This window comes from Sceloporus occidentalis, unplaced genomic scaffold (assembly GCF_023333645.1).
Source record: "Sceloporus occidentalis isolate IW3139 unplaced genomic scaffold, rSceOcc1.0.p SCAF_1, whole genome shotgun sequence".
Classification (NCBI taxonomy): Eukaryota; Metazoa; Chordata; class Lepidosauria; order Squamata; family Phrynosomatidae; genus Sceloporus; species Sceloporus occidentalis.
The window spans coordinates 149,744,541-149,770,252 of NW_028316981.1; the positions used below are offsets into that span (position 1 = coordinate 149,744,541).

Here is a 25,712-nt window from a genome sequence, read left to right on the forward strand (position 1 = left end):
TAAGCAAGATGAACAATGCTAGGGTAAATTCACTGTATGACATAGTCCTCACCTGTTACGAATAAACTCATATGCAAAACCATTCTCTGCCCAGATCTACTTCTTTTTCTTCTCTCTGCAATGTATTCATATTAAAATTAATTAGGATTATTCAGTTAATATATGCTGGAGGTCTTGCTCAAGACTGAGGAACTGTGTTATTAGATTATGCAATTCTTAGCTAGGTGAAACAGCCCTAGGGATGATTTTTCACAGCAATAATTCAACATACTTCATTTTGCCACAATCTAGCCTGCAGTCTTTGCAGATACCTGTCAATGGAATTGTAGCTGCTGGGCATTATGCAATCTTTCATGGCTATGAAAGGTTTAACATGAAATTGAGGTTTAAGATTAATAATTCCCTGGGAAAGACTGCAAAGGACCAGAAGAAAACGTCATCCTAGTATTTGTAAATTACTTATTCATTAAGATGGGTACTTAATGCAAGAATTACCAGTCTTGCAACGTTGGGGCAATTGTACATTTGATGGTGTAGATTTGCATTTGGGAACCTTTGACCTTCCAGATATTGGTGAAATACTACTCCCATAATGTCACATGATGACATCAGCTATGGAAATCGGAGCTCAAAAACATCTGGCAAGCTAGCGGATCCCAAGCCCAGGTGTAGATAAAGGCATGCATTAATTTAAATATGTGGAGTCAAAATTTATTATTTACATTAACAAAAAGGAAAAGAACACTGTATTAGTTTAGGAGAAACGTAGATTTCCTTAATGAAAACTGCATAAATGACCCCATTCTGTACCCATTGGTTTGTAAAGGAAGAATGAACAGCAGAAACATCATAAAACGTATACATAAAACAAATACCCATTTAAAAAGAAGGGGAAAGAAACAAGCTTATTTTTAAATGCTCTCCCCCCCCCCCAACTACACTCCAGATGCTTCCAGACTTACACTCACAGTACAAATGTTTACAAATATCCCAGGAAGTAAAGTCAGTTCTACCATCTAATTATTGAAAATAAAAAGGGCACAACTCAATCATATTTAGGCTCTTCTAGTTTCAACTGATTTCAATAGGACTGATAATTGTGTGCTTGGAACCCTCCTGTTGAAATGCACAGGATGTAAATATGCTTATATTGGATAGTTCATCCCCTACATATTTTACAGAGCTTAAATATTAAAACAAAAACTTACACAAAGGACTTTACAGGTTTACTTATCTCCAGTATTTCCTAAAAAGAATTGCGAGACTGTGTCGAGAACATGCAAATAGAGATGGATACAACCTGATTTTTCAGGGGAGGGGAATGTGGGAAAGGGAATACTGCTAAAATATATTTTTTAATATTTTTATTAAGTTTGAAAACCACCACCACCACCAGAACAAAACATACAGAACATTCAAAATAAAAATTTAAAAATTCAATCAATTGCAGACATAACATATAACAGATCCTAACCCTACACACACCAACAGCTAAAATATTTTGAATGGTCAAGTAAACAAGAGGTTCTTTGGAGAAGTCACATTTATTGGACTAAATACATCTTGTGTGGAGAAGGAGTACATGCCATAACCAGGGACAGAGATGTAGGAGCACAGCAGAAGGTGACACAATACTTGCATAATCTAATGCACAGAAGGCTCTGAAGGTCCCATCAGACTAGAAGCTAGAAGCATCTTATACCCTCAGTCCCCATCTCTCAGGCAGAATAGGAATGTGGGAAGAGATCAACCAGACTAATATTCACAAGTACATTATATAAGTGGTATAGGGAAATGGAATTAATGTAACATTAATCATTAGAGGGGTAAGGGATGAAGCAGTCTCTGTCCACTCATATGTGCACTTGCCACCCTAGTAGCAGGCATGTGCGCCGGAAAGGGATTTCTACAGAACTCAGAAACTGTGCACAGCTAATCAGTTTTCCAGCCCTTGGTAATGTGTTTTGGAGCTGTCGCTGCCTGTGAGACACACATTCAATTTGTACTTTTTATGTAGTGCTTTATGCTGTACCCTGGCAGCCAAAACCAGGCCCCAGAAGAGCAGTCAGAGCTGCTGCAATAGATGTGTGCAATGTAATTTGACTGTTGTAGGCATCTATTGGATAATGCCCATGAGTCATCCCCGATGTCTCCCTCCCTCCCTCTCTTTTAATGTTCAAGGATTAAAAAGAAATAGAGAATAGTTTTAGCACATGAAAGGATGAGTGCACATTCATACAAGAACACACACAGTCTTTTCAAAAGAGAAGTGTGAGGATTTATTTTGGGTTCAATGCAATATCATGTGATCAGATGTCTGCTCTTCTGATGGAACTTCTGGTTGCCTCCTCCCATGACCATCCAGAGCAGATTGGCAGTAGAGGAGCCATTCCTCTGACCATCTTTGTTTTCTTGATCCATGGTTACTGTTGGATTTCACACTCACACACAAGTAGGTAGGCATGGAGAGAGACAGGCAGATAGATATATGGTAAAGCTCTCATAACCCTCAACATTTCACAGATGAAAACTGGGACATGTGTAGCCAAGCAGCAGCAGAATGTGATTGTGATGGCTAAACTTATTAATGATGATGAACAGGAAAGCTGGAAAAGGCTGCAGTTGTTTGCTTTTGCCTGAGTCCACAGGGAAAGGCAAGATTCTACCTCTTCCTCTTTCCCTGGCTGTGTTTTTTGAGTGTGAACTACTGTATATAGGCCCGATTTAGACGGGCCTTTGCAGTGCCCCCATCACGTGCTAGGGGTTGGCCGAGGAGGCACCGTCCATATTGGCCTCACCCCAGCACGTGACGGGAGTGTCAAAATGGGAGCGCCCTGTACACACGGGCACCGCCCTTTTGACATGACAGATACCTAGTGTCTACGTGTCCTGGCGCCTTTGTGATGCCACAAGCGCGCCATTGGTGCATTGTGGCGTCACAAAGGCGCCACAAGAAGAACCCGCTTTTTGCGGGTTCTTTTTGTTTTGTGACAGAGCCATGTGGTTTGGCCGCTGCGGCTCCCTCGCGGAGCAAACCAGGGCAGCAGGAGACTGCCCTTTTTGGGCGGTCTGTATCCCACCATAGTTTTTTTAGTGTGAACTACTGTATACATCTAGAAATTTTAGTCAAAAATTGACCCAAAACACCTGAATCAACTTATCCATGGGTCAATATAAATACTGTATTTGAGCTCGTATATAACTATCCCCTGGTGAAAGGCAAGAGTTTAATCTGTCCTGTAAGCACTGACCCACTTCTGCTCTCTCATCCATCCTGCCTTTAGTGTGATCACATCAGTTTTACCTGCTGAAATTTTGTAAATTCTTTGGAATTGTTTTCCTTTGTTTCATTCTTTAGATCCTTTGCTACATGTCACTAAGTTTTACCCTCGACTTATCTTGAGTCATATAAAAACCATAATTTTGGCCCCCAAACCTTCCCTTGACTTATACATGAAGTCAATTTATAATTGACTATATACGGTACTTTGAATGCAGTTTACAGTAACTGAAATAAGCCGAGGAGAAAGTGTGAGGAGGAGAAAAACTAGGACATCTTATAAGCAACTAAAAAGTATAGTAACAGAGGATTAAGCAGACTGTCCCTGCCAATTCAGGACAGTTGACAAGTATAAGCTCTTTGTTCTCTGCATAATTATCTTGTGCATATTTTGCTTTATGTTTGTAAATAAGATGATAGGTGACCATTATCACTACAACTGCTAAAGCTAGGGTCCCCCTCCTAGGGTTGCCATAATTGTCCACTAAAACCTGGGACCAAATGTGGAACAAAATCTAGACCAAACTGTAGGACAACTGCAGGACAAAACTCAGCCCAAAATGTAGGACATTTAAGAAAAATGGAGGACTTTAAATGTCCTACGTTTTGGGCTGAGTTTTGTCCTGCAGTTGTCCTACAGTTTGGTCTAGATTTTGTCCTACATTTTGTCCTGGGTTTTAGTGGGCAATTATGGCAACCTTACGCCTCACCCTCATGATGTAATTCTCAAGCTGCTAAAACAGGATTATAGGGCACCCTGAAAGTGAAGCAGAGTTGTCCCATAAAAAATAATTATATACACACACCCTTTGAGAAGCATAAGCACTGCAGTGGATCTATTGTAGCCTGTTTTTTTCCTGGTCTCTGTCAAACCTGGATTGCTATCACAGGATAATAGCAAATAGTTCAGTTTGTGAATATTCGGTGCCTCAGTGTTTTTTTGCAACAGTAACAAAAGACAGAAGATTAATTCAAATATATCCTAATTAAATACTCACCTTTCCTCAATACATAGAAATGCAATACATTTAAGAGATGGTGTCAGTTAAACTAAATGGACTGTTTTATAACAGCGAGATTTGTCTTACTCCATAAATGTGGATTTTGTTGACCCAAGTGCTTTATCCCTCTGAATACACACTAATCCTTGATGCTAAAGTTGTTTAATCATTCTTTCTGTAGGTCTTACTTCCAGGTAGATAAGTGTGGGAATGCATTCTAATGTAGCAACCTTTCTTATAAAAACAAAAATATTTCACTATTGATTCAAGAGTTGAAAATATAGAGCATATATTTTGCTTGGCAAAAGTGCTTCTGATCATGCATTTTCCATTGCTTATAAGCTTCTTTGATCACTGCTGCAATGCTCCTTCATTCCAAGTGCTGGGGAGAGAAACACACAGTAATATTAATATATGGTAATCCACATTTTTTGTCAGTGGAGATAGAAAATATTGTAATGGCTTTATTGGGGTGATAGCCTGTTGTGCTAACTCTTAGCCATGCTTTAGTGGAATATATGGTAATGTAAGGACCTTTTTGTCTGTAAAAAAGAATAGGTAACTCCTGCTTTGTGAAACTGCCTGTGTGTACATGTTTCTGCAGATTGTGGAACATGCTGAAAGTGTATATAGTACACACACCCCACATGATGCATTGGAGCTGGATGCATGTGGCATTACTGGAGCTCCAGAAGGCAACCTGAAGATACATCCATATTCATCTGGCCTTTTATTTTAAAAAAAAACAATTAAATCATGAATTGAATTAAACTGTTATTTACTATATTCCACAGTAACCCTGTACGCTGTCTGACTTGCCTAATCTCTAAAATCTGAACTTTGCACTGTTAAAATAATAAAGATATATTGTTGGTAGAATGCATAATATGTCATTAAATGTAATACTGTAAACTCTTGTTAAACAGTTCCTGATAAGGTAGGTAAATTTTTGAAATGCTCCTTAATCCTTCCTATTTTTTTCCAGGAAATCTTCTAAAAGCATTTTAGAAGATGTTTGCCTCTAGCAAAGCCTGCACCCTGCACCTTCTTGCCTAGCTCACATCACAAAAATATCCCAGCTTCCAAGCATTCCTATACAATCATTTCCTCCAACCTAACCTTCTTATACCTTCCTTGGCTGGTCTAACTTAAAATTGTCTTAATAAGTGATTCCCCATAAAGCTTCCTGCTTTTTGGCTTTTGCTAGAAAGATATTTTCCCTCAAGCCTTTTCCTTTTTATTAAAATATAGATTGAATTAATAGAAACCCCCATCATCTTGAACTTTTTTCAGATATGACTATGGAGGATGTTCGAGAATATGAGAAAAATATGCATGAAAAAACGAACATTAAAGTTTGCAACGAACATTCATCTCCTGTGGATGAAATAGACAGCCATGCCAAAGGAAGTGTATGTAGTGTCTTGAAAACTACTGCCACTCTTTCCCAGAGCAAAGAAAGGACAAAAAGAATCAGGTTTAAGTCAGTTTGTGGATAACAATTATTCCAGTGAAAAGTTCAAACTCTGGAAAAATCAAGTCTTCCTCTTTGGAGCCAGATGTGCACAGTACTGACTGGTTGATTCCCTGGGATGTCAGAAAACCACTTCCTTCTCCTTGTCCCAGCAGTTTTTCATTTTAAAAAACACTGGACAGTGTCTATGGGTTTTGTTTTGTTTTATAAAATAATGCAAGGAACAAATATTTGGTTGGATTAGCATAGCTGCTGCACTTTTCAAATGGCAGACATGACAAACTTAATTGTGATGATCACATCTCTCCCTTGTAGTCCAACTTCAAAATTAAATCAGCACCTACAAGAGAATGGTGTGTTACAATTCCTGGTCAGTTGGGTTGGGTTCTTTGCGGGTGGGGCGTATATCTGTATAGAACTTTAAAGACACTGATCTATCTCCCACAGGAAAATAGTGAGACTAGAGTTAAATGTGGTGCATCAGGTGCAATTTTCCATCCCAGTTTACCATGCCAGTTGGCACAGGATTCTACAAAATTTGTGCTAGTACAGTCCTTTCTATCAAAATATATGGTCTGTTAGATCACAATAAGGCAATGTACATTGTGACCCAGCATTTTTCTCCAGGAACAGACTGCACATTCTTTTATGTGCAAGACAGTTGCTCTCCAGTTAAATTACTGGGCATTTCAGCGCACAAGAGATCCATGCAGGCTACCTGTCTGTCTGATGCAGTGTGCTGGCAACTTGAAGGCTCTAATAACATTTAGGTTGCATTAATCCAAAAGCAGATGAAAGAGAACAGAGTTGTTGCAATTATTGTACATGAGGAGAACATTTATTTGATAATCAGAAGTAAATGCCTCCTCTTTCATTGGCTAAAACCAGTGGGTGTGTATGTATGTATGTGTATGTGTGCGTGTATATATATATATATATATATGAGAAGGATTAATCTTTTTCACTTGGAACACAATATAGCTATCCAGCTTTACTTTTAATTTTTTACTTCTAAGTTTTTATTTCTAGATTGTACTGATAGCCTTGGCTGAAGAGCAGGGTATAAATAATAATGATAATAATAATAATTATACTGCTGCACCTAATTCTGTGAGATCATACAATATTGGAAAGGATCAAAATATTTAAGGCCTAATTCCCACTATGGTTAGGGTTGCCATAGTGCCGGACCTCCAAACCGGGAAAAATGTAGGACAAAATTTTCAAATGTAGGACACACAAAATGTGTCCTACATTTGAAAAATTTGTCCTACATTTTCCCTCGCGATCACGGCGGAGAGCGGAAGCCAAGCAGCGAGGGAAAGCCTCTACTTAAGGAGGCTTTCCTTCCCCACCTGGGCCTCGGGCCTCGCCGTGATCGGAGGCCAGGATCAGGGCCTCGCCTCGGTCCTGGCCCCCACAGGGACCAGGAAGGAGGCGAGGAGACCGCCGGCCATCGCCGGGGCCTCGCCCCGTTCCTGGCCCCCGCGGAGACCAGGAAGGAGGTGAGCAGGCCGCCGGTGATCACCGGGGCCTCGCCTCGTTCCTGGCCCCCGCAGGGACCAGGAAGGAGGCGAGGAGGCTGCCGGCGATGGCCGGGGCTTCGCCTCTTTCTTGGCCCCCGCGGAGACCAGGAAGGAGGCGAGCAGGCCGCCGGCGATCACCGGGGCCTCGCCTCGTTCCTGGCCCCCGCAGGGACCAGGAAGGAGGCGAGGAGGCTGCCGGCGATGGCCGGGGCTTCGCCTCTTTCTTGGCCCCCGCGGAGACCAGGAAGGAGGCGAGCAGGCCACGGGAATCACCGGGGCCTCGCCTCGTTCCTGGCCCCCGCAGGGACCAGGAAGGAGGCGAGGAGGCTGCAGGGAGGCGGGGAGGTTGGCGCGGCTGCGCCCAAGAGGCGCCGCCTCCCTGCAGCCTCCTCCGCCCCAGGCCTCGCTGCCCTCCTTTTCCTCCACGCAGCCATGCGCGGTGGAGGAGGAGGAGGGCAGCGAGGCCCCGAGGGTTGCCTAGCAACCCCGCTGCAACCGGGCTTTTCCCGGTTTTTGACGGCACCTGTGCCGGGAGCGGGCAGGTGCCGCCAAAACCGGGAAAAACCCGGTTGCAGCCAGGTTATGGCAATCCTAACTATGGTTTAAAACAGATCGTGATTCCAAATGATTTAAACCACCATGGTTCCCACTTAATTTGAATCGCTGAAGCAATTTGGAAAGGGGGGGGGGCATGGTTTTAATCATTTTTACCCATTTATACCCGTGTCAAAAAAATGCTGGTAAAATGAGGTGTTTTTGGACTGAGTCAATTTATTTAGAAATCAGTTGATTCAGCCCAAGTAGGCACCAGGTGGATTCGAATTGGATTCGAATCTGCCCTGGTTTCCACTGGCAGCAGCTTTCCCCCAGCCTCTCCATGCCAGCTATGCCTCCCTTTGTCCCCAGCCTTCTTCCCGGCCTACCTCCTCCATCTTTCCACCCTGGCCTGCCTCCGCCATCCCCCAGGCCTCTCCGCTGTGTGCCCTATCCTCTCCACCTAGGCCTTTCCGCGGCCCCTCCAGCACCAGCAGTGTTCTGGTGCAAAGATAGTGGGAACCACGTTCGGGGCCGAACCAAATCATAGATTCGGTTAGGAACCCGGTTTAACAGTTAAGTGGGAATTAGGCCTAAATGACTATTCTAGAGAAGTGAGAGGTTACTTTAATGCCACCATTGGAACCTTCCCATCCACTTGGCCTGTGCATTTTGATGTTAGTTTGGCCAAAGTGATTGCAAAATCACTCCAGAACCCATATGGTCACTGCTACGGTCATTGCCCTATTCCTGTCTTTTCTAGTATTCTTCAAACAGAACTTTTGAGAGGCCATTAGACCAGGGGTTGGCAGCCTATGGCCCACGGGCCAGATCCGGCCTGGCAAGGCCTTGGGACTGGCCCCAGCCCGGTCCTGCCGCCGATTGCCACCCCCACCGCAGCTTCCGCGCTGCTCCAGGCGCCATTTTGTGTTATAAAATGGCGACTGAAGTCTTGCATGACCTTTCCAGTCATGGGGCAGGACGGGAAAGGTTGTGAGAGACTTTGCCGCCATTTTAGAACACAGCGGCAGGCCTATAGGAGGCCCATTGCGGTCGCCGGAGCACTCCTGGAAGGCTCCAGCGGCCGCGGCGGGCCTGTAGGAGGCCCGTTGCAGTCGCCGGAGCCCTCCAGCAGGGCTCCAGCGGCCACAGCAGGCTTGTAGGAGGCCCGTTGCGGTCGCCGGAGCGCTCCTGGAAGGCTCCAGCGGCCGCGGTGGGCCTGTAGGAGGCCCGTTGCAGTCACCGGAGCCCTCCAGCAGGGCTCCGGCGGCCACAGCAGGCTTGTAGGAGGCCCGTTGCGGTCGCCGGAGCGCTCCTGGAAGGCTCCAGCGGCCGCGGCGGGCCTGTAGGAGGCCCGTTGCAGTCGCCGGAGCCCTCCAGCAGGGCTCCAGCGGCCACAGCAGGGTTGTAGGAGGCCCATTGCAGTCGCCGGAGCCCTCCAGCAGGGCTCCAGCGGCCACAGCAGGCTTGTAGGAGGCCCGTTGCGGTCGCCGGAGCGCTCCTGGAAGGCTCCAGCGGCCACGGCGGGCCTGCAGGAATTATTTTTTATTTATTTAAATTTTTTTAAAATTATTTAACTATTTATTTTTTGGCTTTGGCCCCCCAATTGTCTGAGGGACAGCAACCTGGCCCCCGGCACAAAAAGGTTGCCTACCCCTGCATTAGACTATATGGTCAAGAGGCCCTTAACAACTTCTGTGCTATTTCTTTTCAGCAACTACTATATATCAGTACATTATTTGAAATTTGCTTAGTTTCCTTTATGTGAGTCCCCAGTCAATGACGGAGAGCTAAAAATGGGGGGGGGGGGGGACCTGGGTTGTTTGTTTGTTTGTTTACTTGGGAAAACAAATCTTCTGTTGGCATTCAAAAACTCCAACCTGGATTTGAGATGAGATGTGCAAATTTCTAATGACCTTCTTCTGAACCCATCTTTCATAGAACTGATTGAAAGAAATAGGCAAGAAGAATTAAGCTTTGGAATTTTCTGGGGAGGGAAAAAGGAATAGACCTTGTTATAGTAAAGTAACTCTGCCCTCTGGTGGAACTGTGGAGTGTTGTCTAACTGATTTCTCCCCCACATTTCTGAATGAAAACCCAGAGCCCCTCATTGTTAAAATGAGGAAATTACTTGGCCTAGTTGCACTTAGACTGTGATTATTAAGCATTGCAGTTTCTTCAGGTCTGCAATATCAGCCAGCTGAATTCTAATAAGTTCATTACTGTTGTTGGTATATCAAAGAACAACAACATGAGGATAATTTTTTCAGCTACCAATTATTTAAATTTTTAGTGAGTCTTTTGTCACCGGGCTCTTTGCAATATTAAACAGCTAGACCAAATGAGGTTTGGGTTTCGTTAGACCTCTATACTTATGTTAATTTGAGTGTTAAGCACTGACATAAAGAATGGGGAGATCCAAAATGCTGTTTAATTCATAATCATCTCAGCTTATTTCTGATGGTGGCTGATATACTCTATGAACATGCTACAGATCATAGCTTAGGGCGTGGGAAACCTGTGCCTCTCTGGATATTGTTGGCCTCCAGATCTATCATCCCCCCATGCTAGTTAGGGTTCATAGGTAGGGTCTGATTACTTCAGTTCCCATGATCCTCAGCTCATCATGGCCAGTGATGGAGGGATGATGGAGCTGGAGTCCAGCTACATCTAGGGAGATACAGTCTTTCCCACTGCAATACTTTATGGTGAACTTTTACAGAGAAAGTCATTTAAATATCACTTGAGAGCATATGCTTTTGAATCTTAGTATTGTTACTATTTCTTTTGTATTTATTTTACACAGAGACACACATATAGTTGGTAACTGTAATGTGTCATATCTCTAGGCTGGTGGGCAGCTCACATGATAGAATCCTCCTATATGGGGGGGGGGGGGAAGAAACCTATACACATAAAAGTAGTTTATCTGGGAGAGGATTACATTTGAAGGATTTTGTTTATTTGTTTCCTTGTTTTAATGTGAAGTGATTTTTTTTAGATAGTGTTAAATATAATTCAGTTACTTGCATTCTGAAGTAGTATAGCCCAGATCCAGATCAAACAATAATGTAATAATAATGCCTGCCCTTTTGAAACCACAAGTAGCTTGGCTTTATTTAGTCAATACTTAATTAGAAAAGGTATGGTACATTCTCTTGTCTCAAAAGATGAGTTATTTGGAAGGAATTCAGTCAGTGCAGTGTGCATGCAAATTAAAAGAATGGTTCAGTGATTGTTTTTGAATAATATGCAAGTTTTCAATTATCTGACATTCCAGTTCTAACCATTTCTATTGGAGTACATATTAGTCTTCAGTTTGATCATAACATATATGTAATAGCGTTCACATCAGTTGCTTGGTAAACTGGTTAGAAGGGCCTGTCTCCAGCCTCTATCTGGGGAAGCAAAAAACGTCAGCATCACTCCACTAGGGCTTACTAAGGGAAGCAAAGAAGTAATTAAAGGTTTGCTTGTTCTGCACTGTATAATTTTGAAAAGTCAGTAGCTTGTTCTGAAAATACTGCTTACCTTTGGAGTTCTAATAGACAATTATTCACACTGGGAGGAGAAACAGCATCTTATGTGATTGGAAGAAACTTATGTGTTGCTTCTAACATTAATTCATCTGTCTTTGTTTTCTCCTTGAAGACATGACTATGGATGAAGTTCGAGAGTTTGAACGAGCAACTCAGGAAGCTACCAACAAGAAAATTGGGATCTTCCCTCCTGCGATATCAATCTCTGACATCTCCCTCCCTTCTTCAATCCGCAGCGCACCTTCTAGTGCTCCATCTACACCTCTATCCACAGATGCACCCGAATTCCTAGCAGTATCCAAAGACCGGCCACGGAAAAAATCTGCCCCAGAGACTCTCACACTGCCAGATCCAGACAAAGAAGCTTTCTAAACCCAGCATGTTTTCCTACAAGATGCCATGACCAACATAACAGCATTTGCAAAGTTCATGGTAGTTGTTTTTTTAAAAGAAATTTTACTGATCTGGAAATATGCCTCCCCCTCCGCCCCCGCTTGTCCCTTTGACTAGTTAGCTAAATGCATGCCATAACATAGTTCATGTGCTCTGATGCCCAAACTAAAGCTCTAAGCCATATGACAGATGTTGCTATCAACACAAAATGAAATAGCTTGCAAAAACAATCTCTTTGTAGCAATGCAGAAAACAAAAGAGATTCTCATATGTAGAGCAACAGTATTTATTACTGGAGATGTTATAGGAATTTAATCAAGATTGCAAAGACAACTTGAGAGAATGAGGTCCTTATTTAGGGACAGCTTAAAAAGACAACGTTTCTCATTCAAAGCCATTATATCTCATTAAATCCTCTCAGGCCAAGAGCACCTTAAAGTAAACCTTTGAACTGATATTCACTGATAAAAACTTGAATACCAACAGTAATTATTCAGATTCCTCTTCTACTGAATACAACTCAGGATTTGGGATATAGCTAATGCACACTTCAAGCTTTCAAAATTAAAGAACCAATGTGCTCCAACTCTGGTTGTAAGTCATTTTACCTATTTTGAGACCCTTGAACTATTTGTATCTTGCACAAAATTTTTATTGTGTGCTGTTGTATAGCTTTTCTGTGTTGGTATTTGAGAGTCTTGTTGCAGGGAGAAATATTGGATGACAGACAATGAAATAGCCTCCATATTAATTCACAATTCAGTGAATGACTAATTCAAGGCCTTATAATTCCGATTAAAACCTGCTGAAAGTCCATGCCAAACCCTGTTTCATGTCATTCATTCGTTTTTCAGCAAGATTCCAAACAAGCACCAAGCTAATGGAGACTACAAAACAGGAGTGAGCAACCTTCCACCAGTGGTGGTTTCCCATGGCACTGTGGTAAATGAAGGTGTGTTAGCGATCCTCCTCTGCCACAGTTGCTGCCGTTGTGCAACTCAAACCTGAGAAGTAGCCCATCCTTTGTTGATTCTGATAATGATACAGAAGAATGCTGAGCAGTTAATCTGAAGCTTTTTACAAGAACAGCCATGTTAATTTGTTGTGAGGGGAAATGTGACTTTTGGGGTACCTTCACTACCCAAGGCATTTTGTTATTATATTCAACTTTCCCTCTTGCTTCCTTCTCTCATTTATAGCATGGATATTCCATTTATAGACACCCTAAGCCCTCTTGTGTCATTATGTCCCCTACCTTTGCCATAAATTGATGGTAGGGAAAAAGGTTAGGATGAGAGAAGCCGAAAAGGCTTGCAGGACATCTCCTCTGAGGCGGCACTGGGGACATGATGGACCAATTTCCCCTTCCACTTCAAAGGACAAAATTAACTGTCAGCCAAGAAGTTAGGGTAGCATATAGTCCATGGTCTGCATGACCACACTGTGGCGCGTTACAGATGCACCTAAAAGTACATGCTCAGCACGTACAAAATGGCAGTGCCCGTTCTACACAGGGACCGCCATGACGACGTCACCACCACGCCGCCTCCAAATGAGGCGGCGCAGTTGTGATGTCGTTGCGCCGTGCGAGGGCGCCTGGAGCGCCCTTTCCGCGGCGTGAGAAGGAGCTCCGAAATGGAGCTCCTTCAGGGGTTTGTGTCGCTGGGCGCAGCCTTTACATGGCTGCGCCAGCGACGCAGAGGAAAAAGGGGCCGAGCAGCCCCTTTCTCCTCCTCCCCTCCACCATCGGGTGTCCTCGGGGCTTAAAGCCCCGAGGACACCCCTTTCCAGGCCATGGGGAAGCGGCCTTTTGCAGCTTCCCCGCAGCCTGGAAAGCAGCAGATTGGGGCCTCGGAGGCTGCCGTTGTGGCAGCTGAGGCGCTGATACAGCAGGGAAAGGGTCGGATACAGGACGCCCCAAAGGGGCGGCCTGTAACGCGCCTGTGGTTTGTTTTATGAGCCTTGAGACAGCTGAACAACGTTGTAGGCGAGTATCCTCAAGCAATGTGGCAGTGGTCTTCCTCACGACTAGATGACAACAACAGATTGTTTTAAATGTATTTCCCAGTTCAGAACTTAGAAATATTATTACAAAAGCTAACACATTAGCATTAATAATGGTTTTTTTAAAATAAATGATTGGTCATTCATTGCTCAGAAGCGCCAAGTGCTACTAATATGCTACTCTATTTTTTTGTTAAAATATAATAATTTGAAAGTACCAAAACTGCCCCAAATCCTTCAGACTGACTTCCCCCAAAAAACACATTGAACTGATGAGTAAAAGTTTTAACACCCAAGCGATACTACTTCCACCAATACTGGAAAAACGTTTAACCTGATGAGAGGCCCAATTTCAGCAAGAGCCAAAAGTGAGTGTGATTGCAGTTTCATGAATTAAATTGGGGAGCAGGAAACCTCATGTAATTTGGCTTCTAATTAGCAAATTGACAAATAAGTCCCGATTCGCACACTTTGTTTTATTGGGCATAAAAGAAAAATGAAACTCATATAAAGCTTCTTCCAGAAGAAACACCATCTGCCCATTTACTGGGCTGCTTCCTTCTTGTTAAGTACTATTTCCAACAGGAAAAGAGAATTTAAGAGCTTACTCTTCATTTGTCAATGGTAATAGGCCTAAATACCCCAAAGGTTCCAGATCCTCCCCACCCCCCATCTGATCTTGGAAGCTAAACAGGATTAGACCACCAATGAATACCAGGCGCTATAGGCTATATTTCGGAGGAATGAACTGGCAAACCACTTCTGAGTATTCCTTGCTAAATCAGCCTCATGAAATTCATGGGATCGCCATAAATCAACAGGTGACTTGACACATATATACAAACACAACCTGCCATAAGGAAAGATCTGACTGGCCTGTTAGTAGCTTCGCCCTCGATTCTCATGAATGAAAGTCCTTTCCTTTCCTGACATTCTACTCCTGTACAATTCTGGAGACAGAACTGATTCCAAACGGTTGAGTCCTCAACCATTTTATTAGCCCTGTCCAAGCAATATCAGACCTTGATGTGTGGTGAATGTGTCAGAAACATGTACTAAAAATTAGACCCTTGTAGTGTTAGAGGCATGCAGAAATGAAAATGCAAACCTCAGGGTGAATAATGGGAAATAAGTGGATAAATTTCTAGCACGCATAGTAGCAGCTCCTGTGTGTGAAAAAGCGTAGCTGACTTGAAATATACACCAACTTTCTTGTAAGTGGTGTCCTGTTTAAACAGTAGTACTAAGATGAATGTTTAGAGGGATAGTTTTAGTTGTAGAAGGGTGGAAAAATAAAATGTACTGTGTGGGGTTCAAACATTAAAAATCCCAGTAGTTCTAATCCAGTACTTGATATATCTAGCACTTAGCTTCAAACCTTCTCTCTGGTATTATTCATGTCTTTTTTTTTTTGAAAACTCCCTCATGTTTTCTGTGGTTGTAATATACCTTTTAAAAATTATCACAATTTATTTTTTTGCAAAGAACTCTATCATGAATTAGCACATGGCTGTAGTTGGCATATGTACTTCTATCCACTTAACTGTGATAATTTTTGTAGCATAAAAGATTTAAGTGTTGCTTTCCTTGTATCTCCTTTAGAACATTTTGCACAAATCAATAGAACAAGGCATTCAAAAGCTATATTACATTGGTTTACTTTAACTGTTTCATTTCCTCCCATATTATTGTGTCACTTTGACTTGGGAATAAGATGAGGCTTTGTGTAAATGAATAACGTATCTTAGAATGCTAGTTAAAAGGTGGCCTAGTGCAGACCTGAAACAAAGATAATATTATGAGATTAAAAAAGAAAATGGACTTTTCTATAATACCTCCTCTACAAACTGTATTAACTGTAAGCATTTGTTCAGCTAGATGTGCTATCAAAATTGGTGCTTCATATCCCATTGCATGTCTAATCGATGGCTAGCACAATCCATATCTGCCTCCTGTTCTCTGATAGGAGCTAACAAAAATAAATATATTCTCTTTGTGGAGAAGAAGCAAAATGATATGTCCTATGTTTTTCATGGACTGCATTGTTTCAGCCCTCATACTGTCAACCTGCTTTCCTTCAGTGGGTTTGATAATATCAATTATTTAATGATTTCTCATTTTCTTTTCTTTCTTTCATGCTTTTTTAAAAAATTGCCAACAAAAAGGAAAAACTAAATTTCTAGCGTGTTTTTGTTGCACTGTTATACCTTTTATACAAAAAAATGTTGTGTTGTGTTTTACTGCTGATTTATCTGAAACAATTTATACAAAACCTCTGTTTTTTAGGTGTGCTTGTGAGAAAGAGGGCAAGCATATGGATGTTTATATTGTTTGTTTTCTGGAACATGGTACTCTCTTCAAACTGTGGTGCAGAAAAAGAAAACCGAGTACTGGTGCTGGCGTCTCTTTTCCTGACTGGCCAGTTATATGTGCTGAAGTACTTCTACAGAACAAAAATCAGGATGTTCTAAAGCTAATATACCCTTGTTACTAGAGCTGTATCTGCACTGCAGAAATAATCCCGTTTGACATCACTTCAGCTGCCACGGCTAAATGCTGTGGTATCCTGGAATTTGTAGTTTGTTGTGGCACGAGAGCTCTCCAACAGAGAAGGCTAATGTATGTAGAGAGATATTGTAGCACCTTTGAGACTAACTGAAAGAAAGAAGTTGGCAGCATGAATTTTGGGAGACCACAGTCTATTTCCTCAGTTGCATTTAGTGGAGCGGAAACCAAGGACAGAAAAGGCTGTCTCACAAAACTACAAATTTCAGAATTCTGTAACATCGAGCCGAGGCAATTAAAACAGAATCAAACTGGATTATATCTCCAGTGCGGATGCAGCCTAAATTAATCTTTCCCACCCACAAGACAGAATCCCAGAATCTTTAAAAAGTTGTTAGTCCCAGTTTTGACATCACATTCAGGCAAAATAAGGTCCAAAACACACTGCCGAAATAATCCAGTTTGAGACCACTTTAACTGTCCTGGCTCAGTGCTAGGTAATCCTGGGAATTGTAGTTTCTTGTGGCTCCAGAGCTCTCCGACAGAGAAGGCTAAATGTTTCTCAAAACTACAGCTCCCAGGATTCCCTAGCATTGAGCCAGAGCAGCTAAAGCAGTCTCAAAGTGGATTATTTCTGCAGTGTTTTTTGGAAATAAGTAAGTAAGAAAATCCTGTTCAGAACCGTACTATGAGAGTCTCAGTAAAGGTGGTTTAACAGTTACCACAGCAAATATTGGCATGTCTGCATCTGCTGCATTTGCCCTGTCACTTGTGGGTAAAAGGAGACGTAGCATCTCTCAAGATGCAGGTATGTGTATTCAGAAATGTTCATTCAGCCCACAGAGTTTTAAAGACCATAATATCAACATGCCTTATTTGCTACAAGAAACCCCACTGTACATGTACCAGTTGTGTTTTTTGCATTACAAGGCAAGAGACAGTTAAATCCTGCTGTTTTTCACACATGACTAAACATAATCCTTGCCCATTCATACAACTGACTTTATGCTTGCATATCTGACTAACTCTACAGAAATAAATAACTTCCTCATCCTTCAGGCTATGATGCTCAAACAATTTATTACAAAACAGCCCCAAGGGTTCAGTGGTGCTCCAGAAGAGAATGGCTCTGGAAAGTGCACCTTCAGTTTCTTAGTTCAGACCCCTTTTAGTAGACAATGTTGTTTCATTTTCCAGTTTTCTTAGTTAGAATAGAAAACAACTGCTCTGTAGTTTGCGTTTGAATAGTAGAAAGCTGTAGGAACACCTTGGCTTAGATTCAGAGGTACTCCCGAATGAGCAGAGGTTTTTCACTGGTGTTGTCCACCCACTACAAACCTTGCACCACATCCCAGATTGTTCTGAAGTTCCCTTCCCCACAAAAAAAGCATTTTTGTTGTTGTTATGGGGGGCAGCAAAATGGAAAGAGTGAGAAGTCCTCACTAGGTAAGCAGAATTTCACTCTGAACATTTAGGATCCTGGCTGCTGCCATTTGCTATACCAAGGGTTTAAAACATCCTGCCACTTAAAGTACATCCAATTTATGCACTTCACTTTAGGCTGTAAATGCAATAGGGAGGATACAAGAATTTTTTGTTAGCGAAAACTCAACAACTGCTATTATTCCAATGTAATTTAAATGTCTTCTGTTTCATAAAGGCTTGGAGCTAAGCTACTCTTGACTGTTTTCCCACCCTATGTGGACAGCATGGTCTTTGAATTACAGCTGTCTTTGATTTCTGAATGTTACCTGTAGAAATTAGTTATTGTTTCATTTTTTGTGTGTGTGGAGGGGGCAATCCTTGTGACTTTGAATGTTGTGACTAGTGTGTTTTGCTGGTAGGGTTAGTATTGTGTTAATTAGATGACCTAGTTCCATGAAAAGAAGGACCAAGAATTAAACAATGTGAGGCTACGTAGAAGAGTCCAAGTTTCATCGTTACCATATTCACCATAACTGCTGCTTTTTTCCGATTATTTATTGTTTTTAAAAGCTGCATTTTCTTACATACTGTTGTAAATAAACTACCAAGCTATCTTCTTTCCAAGTCTGTCTGTTTTTTTCTACAAACTCATGCAATAAGGTATCTATGTTTAAGATTTCTTTTCTTCAGAACTGTGTGGAAATCTGAAATAAGTGAGAACAGTACCAAGCGTTAAAAAGCATCCAGTGAAGAATTTTACTAATTTTCACTAATACTTGGATGCCACTCAACTATGTCTATGTTGTCACTATAGGATTTAGACAGGGTTGAGAATAAAGTGACCTTCCAGATGTTATTGGACTGTAACTCCTAGCAGTCCTAGGCCGTCAGGCCAATGGGAGAATGCTAGAAGTCAGACTTCAGCAACAGCTGGAGGGCTGTGCAATTCCTACCACTGGTTTAGTTGAAAATTATCACTCGAGTAAGTACACCACTCTTGTTGCAAACCACTAGCAGCCAGAGAGTTAAGAAAACACTACGTGGGCGCTCTGTCTAAGGCCTGGAAATCCAGAAGGCTTCATACAGTAATACACACACACACACAAAGAGAGAGAGAGAGAGAGTAATAAATATTACTGTATGAAGCCTTCTGGATTTCCAGGCCTTAGACAGAGCGAGTCCTTTGGGAATGGATGGAGACAGAAGCTAATTTCTGCTGTTTTTGAAGGTTGACTCACGGTCAAAGATCTTGCGTGGGATTCTTTTCCATTAGCTGCATTCCATCTGGTCCCTTGCAAAAAATTCAGACAGGTGAGACTGTTTTAACAGTTTAAAACTATTGATCTTACGAAACTGACTTATACTGAAACAGATCATTTAATCTATCTGAGCACTGTTTGCTTCTCAGCTCGGAGACATCTCTTCAGCGTCCCAGGCAGAAGGACTTTTCCATGTTATTTGATCCTTTTTAAACTGGAGATGTCATGGATTGAACTGGGAATCTTCTGCATGCAAAACATGTGCTCTAACCTTTGATATTTTTCAGAGGAAATTATTTACTTTGGCCCATCATTTACACAGTTTCTACTCATAGTTTGTCTTAAATATAAAATATATTATTTATACATTCTGAAGTAGTTCATCATAAAAGTGCCTAAATGGAGATGATACTTTACTGTCATCATTTAAACTACAGCTGTTAGAAGAAGTATTCAGAATTCTATTCTGCTTTTAAACAGTGGTTCACAAATCATTCTAAAATTCTAAATCAAAATAATATTTTAAAGCTGTCAGACAATGAATATAGAATAGCAGGAGTCAGCATTAATGCAACCACAGAAAACTGTTCATCATAAAAGACCCAAAAGAAAAAAGGAGTCGTTGCAAAGTAAAAACTGAAGAGGCCAGAGAGAGCTCCTGGGGGAACTCCAGAGTCTTCATTTCCAAGAGGGCTGTGCTTCATACTCACCAGTCTAACCTCTGAAGGTAGTGAGATGTCAAACAGATCTGCCTCTGAAGATTTGGATGCATGTGCAGAATTGTGTAGAAGTAAGCAGTCCTTCAGATATCCTGGACCCAAACTAATTAAGGCTTCAAAGGTGTTAACTGGAACTTTGAACTAGGCTCAGAAACAAATCAGGAGCCAAATACACACACACAAAAGCACGATGAATAACAGGTTCCAGACAACACCACAGCACAACATTCTTCACCCCTTCAAGATTCCAGACAATCTTCAAGGACAGTACCACAAAGAGCACATTTCAGTAGTCTAACTTAGATGTGGCTAATGTGTCAAAGTAAGTGCTCTGAAGAGTACTGTACAACAGTGTTCATCTGTGAAACTGTTTAAGATCTCAGTGCATTTCAGTCAATAAAGCAAAATATTAAAATACAGATATATGACCAAAACCCTGACAGAAGAAAATGCTATGATGAGACAATTGGACCTGCAACATAGTATAATTGCACAGTGCTACCATTACCTTTTGCTTTTGCACTGAAACAAGAAGAGGTTCAAAAATGTTCATATAGACAAACTAACAAAGTTTGCATGCCAGACAATGAGAGTACTTGAACCTGTTTTGCTAAGCGCATTAGCAATTTCCATTTTCCAGTGTGCTGCAGTTTTCCAGGAAGCAACAGAATATAGATAAGTCCAAATAACGCATACACTATCTGTGTGTGGCCTGCCTACCTTGTTGCAAATGTCAGTGCTGTTCTTATAGCAAGATGGCCATACCTGAGGCAGCCCTAATTTTAGGTGCCACTAAAAAGTCTTGCATCAGTAGCAGCAACTGGCAAAACAGGGTTAGAGAACAAGATTCAGCCACAACTACTCATATCAATTGGAAAGAGAAATTCATATTCTGTGAGAGCTAGTGTCATGTAGTGGTTTGAGCACTGGACTATGACTGTGGCGACCAGGGTTCCTATCCTTGTTTGGCCATGGAAACCTGCTGGGTGACCTTGGGCTCGCCACATGGCAATGGCAAACCCTCTCTGAAGAAACTTGCCAAGAAAACCTCATGATAGGTTCACCTTGGAGTTGCCATAAGTTGGAAATGACTTGAAAGCACAGAACAATTTAAAAATACAGGTCATAAATGTTTTATATTTTGTATTAAAATTGCCTGGTTTCTACCAAAGGAAATGTTATGCACCCTTGCAAATAGCAAATAATACATTTTAATGAAACTGTTTTATATGATAAAGCAGCAAGATTTTTAATTTGAAAATATTTCTGAAATATCAGAAAAGCATGTGGGCACATCATTTCTGAAGTCTTTTATCAGATGCAATACAACTCATCTACATTTAAATGAAACCTCTTTGGCATGATCAACCATCCATATGACTGTTTGAAGAGCGGTGGCCTCATTATTATACATGGGAATATACATAATGGATACCATCACCAAAGAAAATTCTAAATTCTGTAGTCCTAAATATATCAATTCAGAAATATGTAGAGGCAGCCCCACTGCGAGGAAGAGTGAAGCAGCCATCTTGGGTGTCAAACTTTGAGTGAAACTGAAGAGGCAGCTGAATTCTATGACAGTCTACAAAGGTGAGCAAACAATTTAGAAAGAACTAGAAACACATAACGTAACAGAGAATAAAAATAGCAACAGTTTCCCATTTTGTATTATCTATATAGAGAAACAGTGCTTCTAACTCATAATGTGTACATGGCAAATCTGCAAATACAGTATTTGTTTCACTATTGCAAGTTAACAGCTTTTGAGATGCTTTTTCATTTGCCCGTCTGATATTTAAATTCTGCAAGATGTTCAACTTCTTACTCACTTCAATTTATTTTTATACAGCTTTCCTGCAATTACTAATGCTTAAGGCACTGTACTACCTTACAGTGGTATTCACAACACTATAAATAACTGCCATCTCTACAATAGCTTGGTTAAAAATAACAGTAGATTTAAAACCATAATTAAAACTTGCAGTTTCAAAGATCAGCTATTAACTTATTCTGAGCATAATCTGAGCCAGGGCTTAACGCTAAACCTCTTTCCAAGACAGGGGCTCAGTATGGAATAGATGACATAATAAAGAAACAAATGCCTTGGGGAAGATATACTAGTGTTGTTTTCTCCAGCTGCTATGAAATCATAACCAGACTGCTGCATTTAAGTTCAGGAAAAACACTCAGGCTAAAGCAGCACTTGGAAACTGTTAGTTACACAATTTTTAGTTATGCTTTTTAAAAAGTCTTTGTTCCTGCACTTCTCAAAAGTAACTTAATAAATTATGGGTACTTCAAAAATCTCACCTAGGTAAAAACAAAGCCCAGTACAGATGGGCCTTTTGTGACGTGTGCTAGGGTTGCCTGGGGGTGGAACGCCCACATGTCCTGCAATTCTCGCACATGTCGAGGGTGTAACAATTACAGCGCCCTGTATACACGGCGCTGCCATTGTTACATAAGCACCATGCAGCATCCGCATAGCACTGCATGGTGCTTACATACCAAGTGTGCCCGTGGCGCACTTGGTATGCCACTGCAAGGTAAAACCCTGCTTTTCGTGGGTTCTTTTTCCTCTGCAGGGAAGCCGTGCGGTTTGGCAGCTGCAGCATCCCTGCAGAGGAAAAACAGGTGCTGACAGGCCTCCCTTTTGAGGAGGTCTGTACCGCGCCAAAGTAAAAACTCAGGTTAAAAGCAGTATTTAAAATATCCTTTAAAATCCAGTGTGGCACTGCGAGATTAATACTAGCCTTCTGCAGAGGTCATTGCCTGATGGATTTTAACCGTAGCTGCACAGAATCTGGCAACATTATATGTTATATCTGGATTGGTGTTGGAAAGCAACAGAGAAGTGTAAAATTGACTGGTGTGTCCTGGATGTTTATACAATAGAGGTGAAATAAGGCTGAGGCGGATGTCCCTGTAGCATGAGCACTGGAATAATACATTATTATTATTATTATTATTATTATTATTATTCTTTATTTCTAAAGCGCTGTAATTATACACAGCGCTGTACATGCTCTGTTGTCACTATTTGGCCAGTCACAGGGGCATAGTCTGTCTGAGAAGGGGATCTTTTTGTATCGGCCTTCAGTACAAGGCATTGTGCCAAAATAAAGGCTCTCCTGTGTTTAGGTCCTTCGAGTTTTGCTAAACATGCCATAGGTGATGCCAAGTATCTGTTGGAGTCATTAACAATAAAAGTTGGGTCACTAGCTAAGTCTAGCTGTCACTCTATATCTATACCCATTGTTTGATGATCACTTTAGCCCTTTCATATTCCATGCTGAGCAAAAGCTCTGGAGAGAAACACAGGCGCTATCCAGGCCGGTGCTTTGAGCTGGCCTGGATTCATGCTAGGGTTGCCCAAGGGCGGCGCCACCGCACAACACTGCAACCCTAGTATGTCATGCCAGCATCAAAATGGCGGCGTCCTTCTACATGGGCGCCGCCATTACGTGACGGATGCATAGCATCCGCACGTTGTTCGCAGTTGTGATGTCACGAGTGCATCATTTGCGCACTCAGGCGTCACAAGTGCAACTAAAAATGAACCCGCTTTTTTAGGGTTCTTTTCCGTCGGCGGGAAGTCGCACAGTTTATCCGCTGCGGCTTCCCGCAGGCGGAAAAGGAGGCAGCGGCAGACCGCCCTTTTTGGGTGGTCTGTATCCCGCCACAATGAAGAAATTTTAGTCATCACCATCTGTTTCTATGTAGACTGAAATTCATCAGTCAGGGTAAGTGGATCAAGGCCAGTGGTAAAGATAGTCTGAGCCAGTAGCTGAGTACGGTCACCCAAACTCTGGCCTCCATTTTCATAAAGCCTGAATCCAGTCTCAGAGTTGCATTACAGATACATTTTGGAGCCTGCGATGCTGATTTTAGACATTTGGATTGCACAAGTTCTAATGGTGCAGAGTTGGGGAGGGGTCCCAGCTGGGATCCATAAAGCAGCTGTGCAATCAATTTGGTTTCAAAGAGTTTGAACTCCATCGCATTGGCCCTGGAACGGGCCTGTAGCGTTCCAAAATGGAATGTTCTGGGGACGGGAGGTGGCAGGAAACGCATTTTACTGCACAGCGAGAACGCTGCCACCACCACCAGACATCTGCATTCTGTTCCGGATGTATTCCCCAGGGGGTGATTTCCAGAATGCTTCTCAAGCGTTCCCGAAAATCGCACCCTCTGGGACGCATCTGGAATAGGATGGGGATGCTCGGCAGTGGCGGCATCAATTTCGCTGTGCAGTAAAATGTGTTCCCCACTGCCTCCTGTCCCCAGAACGTTCTATTTTGGAACTCTACAGGCCTGTTCCAGGGCTAATGCAATGGAGTTCTTTGAGTGCCACCGGGATATAATGGCCTCGTCATGAAAAATTTTGAGGATGGCTGTTGAGCTCTTCTGTGTGTTACTGGCAGCATAGTCCCCAGGTGCTTTCCTACAACCAGTAGCATGAAAGATTACACCCAGATAGAAGCAGGAGATCTGCTTGATCTTTTGATCAGCTATATAGTCATTTCTTTGTATTAAAGTTACTTATTAATCATAAATCCTGTGTATTACTGAATGTAATGGTAATGCACTCATCCCTCCATATTTGTGGCTTTGACTTTTGCGGATTTGATTATTCATGGATTTTATTAATATGTTCTCTCTAGTAATATCTAGGTCCTCCAGCACAACTCTATGGTCAAATTTAACCAAGAGTTGCACTGAAGGACATAGAGATTCCTAGAGAGCACTCTACTAGGCACTTGTAGCTCCTCCAGCACCATTCTATTATCAGTGTCTGGCAGATGTTGACCACAGAGTTGTACTAGAAGGCCTAGTGATTCCAAGACAAGTTTTCTCTCAAGTAAAAGAGTTATTTGGGGGTTTTCCATATTCATGGGGGTTCTGTGCCCCTAACCCCAGTGAATGTGGAGGGACGAATGTAGTTGTGACATAAAACAACTAGCAAAATTAGAATTATACCTTTAAATTACAATATCATACAGCCTAAATCAATTTACATATGTATCTACATAGTTCCATATGGTTGAAGTGAACATTTGGTAAAATGTGATGTTTTTTTAAAAAAAATAACACTTTCAATTTTTTTAAAATGTTAATTTTTTTTTAAAAAACTAAACGTTTAAAATTTAAAAACTGGGGCCTCTCCTTCCTCCTCCCACGCCATGTCTTCAGCATTTTAAAGGGATATATGTGAATGCCAAAATCCATTTCTGCCAGAAGGCAGATGTTTGAGGAGCAGTGGTGTCATCTTGTGGGGTGTCACTGGTACAGTCCATCCCCCCCTTGCACTCCCCCCCAGTGATGCCACTGGTTGTTGTTGTTATTATTATGTTTATTTATATCCTGCCTTCCTCCCTGTGACTCTGGCCAAATAGAGACATCAGAGCATGTATTACTCCAGTAGTCATGCTACAAGGAGGTTCTGCCTCAGTTTCACATTCAGCTGAGGGTTCCAATTTTCAAAGGTCAAGGAATGAAAGGGAAAACTTTTTCTGCATCCAATACAGTGGGCACTTGTCATCTGCTGGGGTTTAGTTGTAGGATCCCCCGTGGATAACAAAATCCGTGAATGCTCAAGTCCCATTACATACAATGGCAGAGCAAAATTCTGTCCCTTATATAAAATGGAATATCAAGGTTTGCTCTCAGGAATTCATACTTTTTTGGACTATTTTCAAGCCATGGATGCTTGAATCCGTGGATAATAAATCCGTGTATAAGGAGGGTTGACTGTATTTGTTTTGCTGTAACCTCCTCGCCTAGCAAGGCACTCTTCTAGGCACTCTTCTCCAGTGTTAAATTGCGTTCTAGGGCAATCCCATTGTCCATTGCTTTGGAGATTCTGGGATTTGTAATGCAAAGCCATAATTTAGATCTGGAGAAGAGTCCCTGGTGAGGGCAGGTGGAGTGAGGCTACAGGAAAGCAAAGGTTGGGTACAGAGGTTTTTTTCCCTCCCTTCTTGTGCTTTAAAAAGTGTAACCTTCTGCTGTGTATGAAACGGAGGCAGGCCTAAATTTAAATTAATGAG

General features: G+C 41.9%; 1 protein-coding gene across 1 annotated transcript in view; it reads left to right on the forward strand.

The window, feature by feature from the left end:
- Positions 1-18,297, forward strand: part of PITPNC1 (phosphatidylinositol transfer protein cytoplasmic 1) — a 186,515-nt gene extending 168,218 nt beyond the window's left edge. The window contains exon 9 of the mRNA XM_089540927.1: positions 11,467-18,297. Coding sequence (XP_089397053.1) covers positions 11,467-11,726 — 260 coding nt within the window. The 3' untranslated portion in view covers positions 11,727-18,297. The remainder of the gene's footprint in view (positions 1-11,466) is intronic.
- The last annotated feature ends 7,415 nt before the right edge of the window (positions 18,298-25,712 follow it).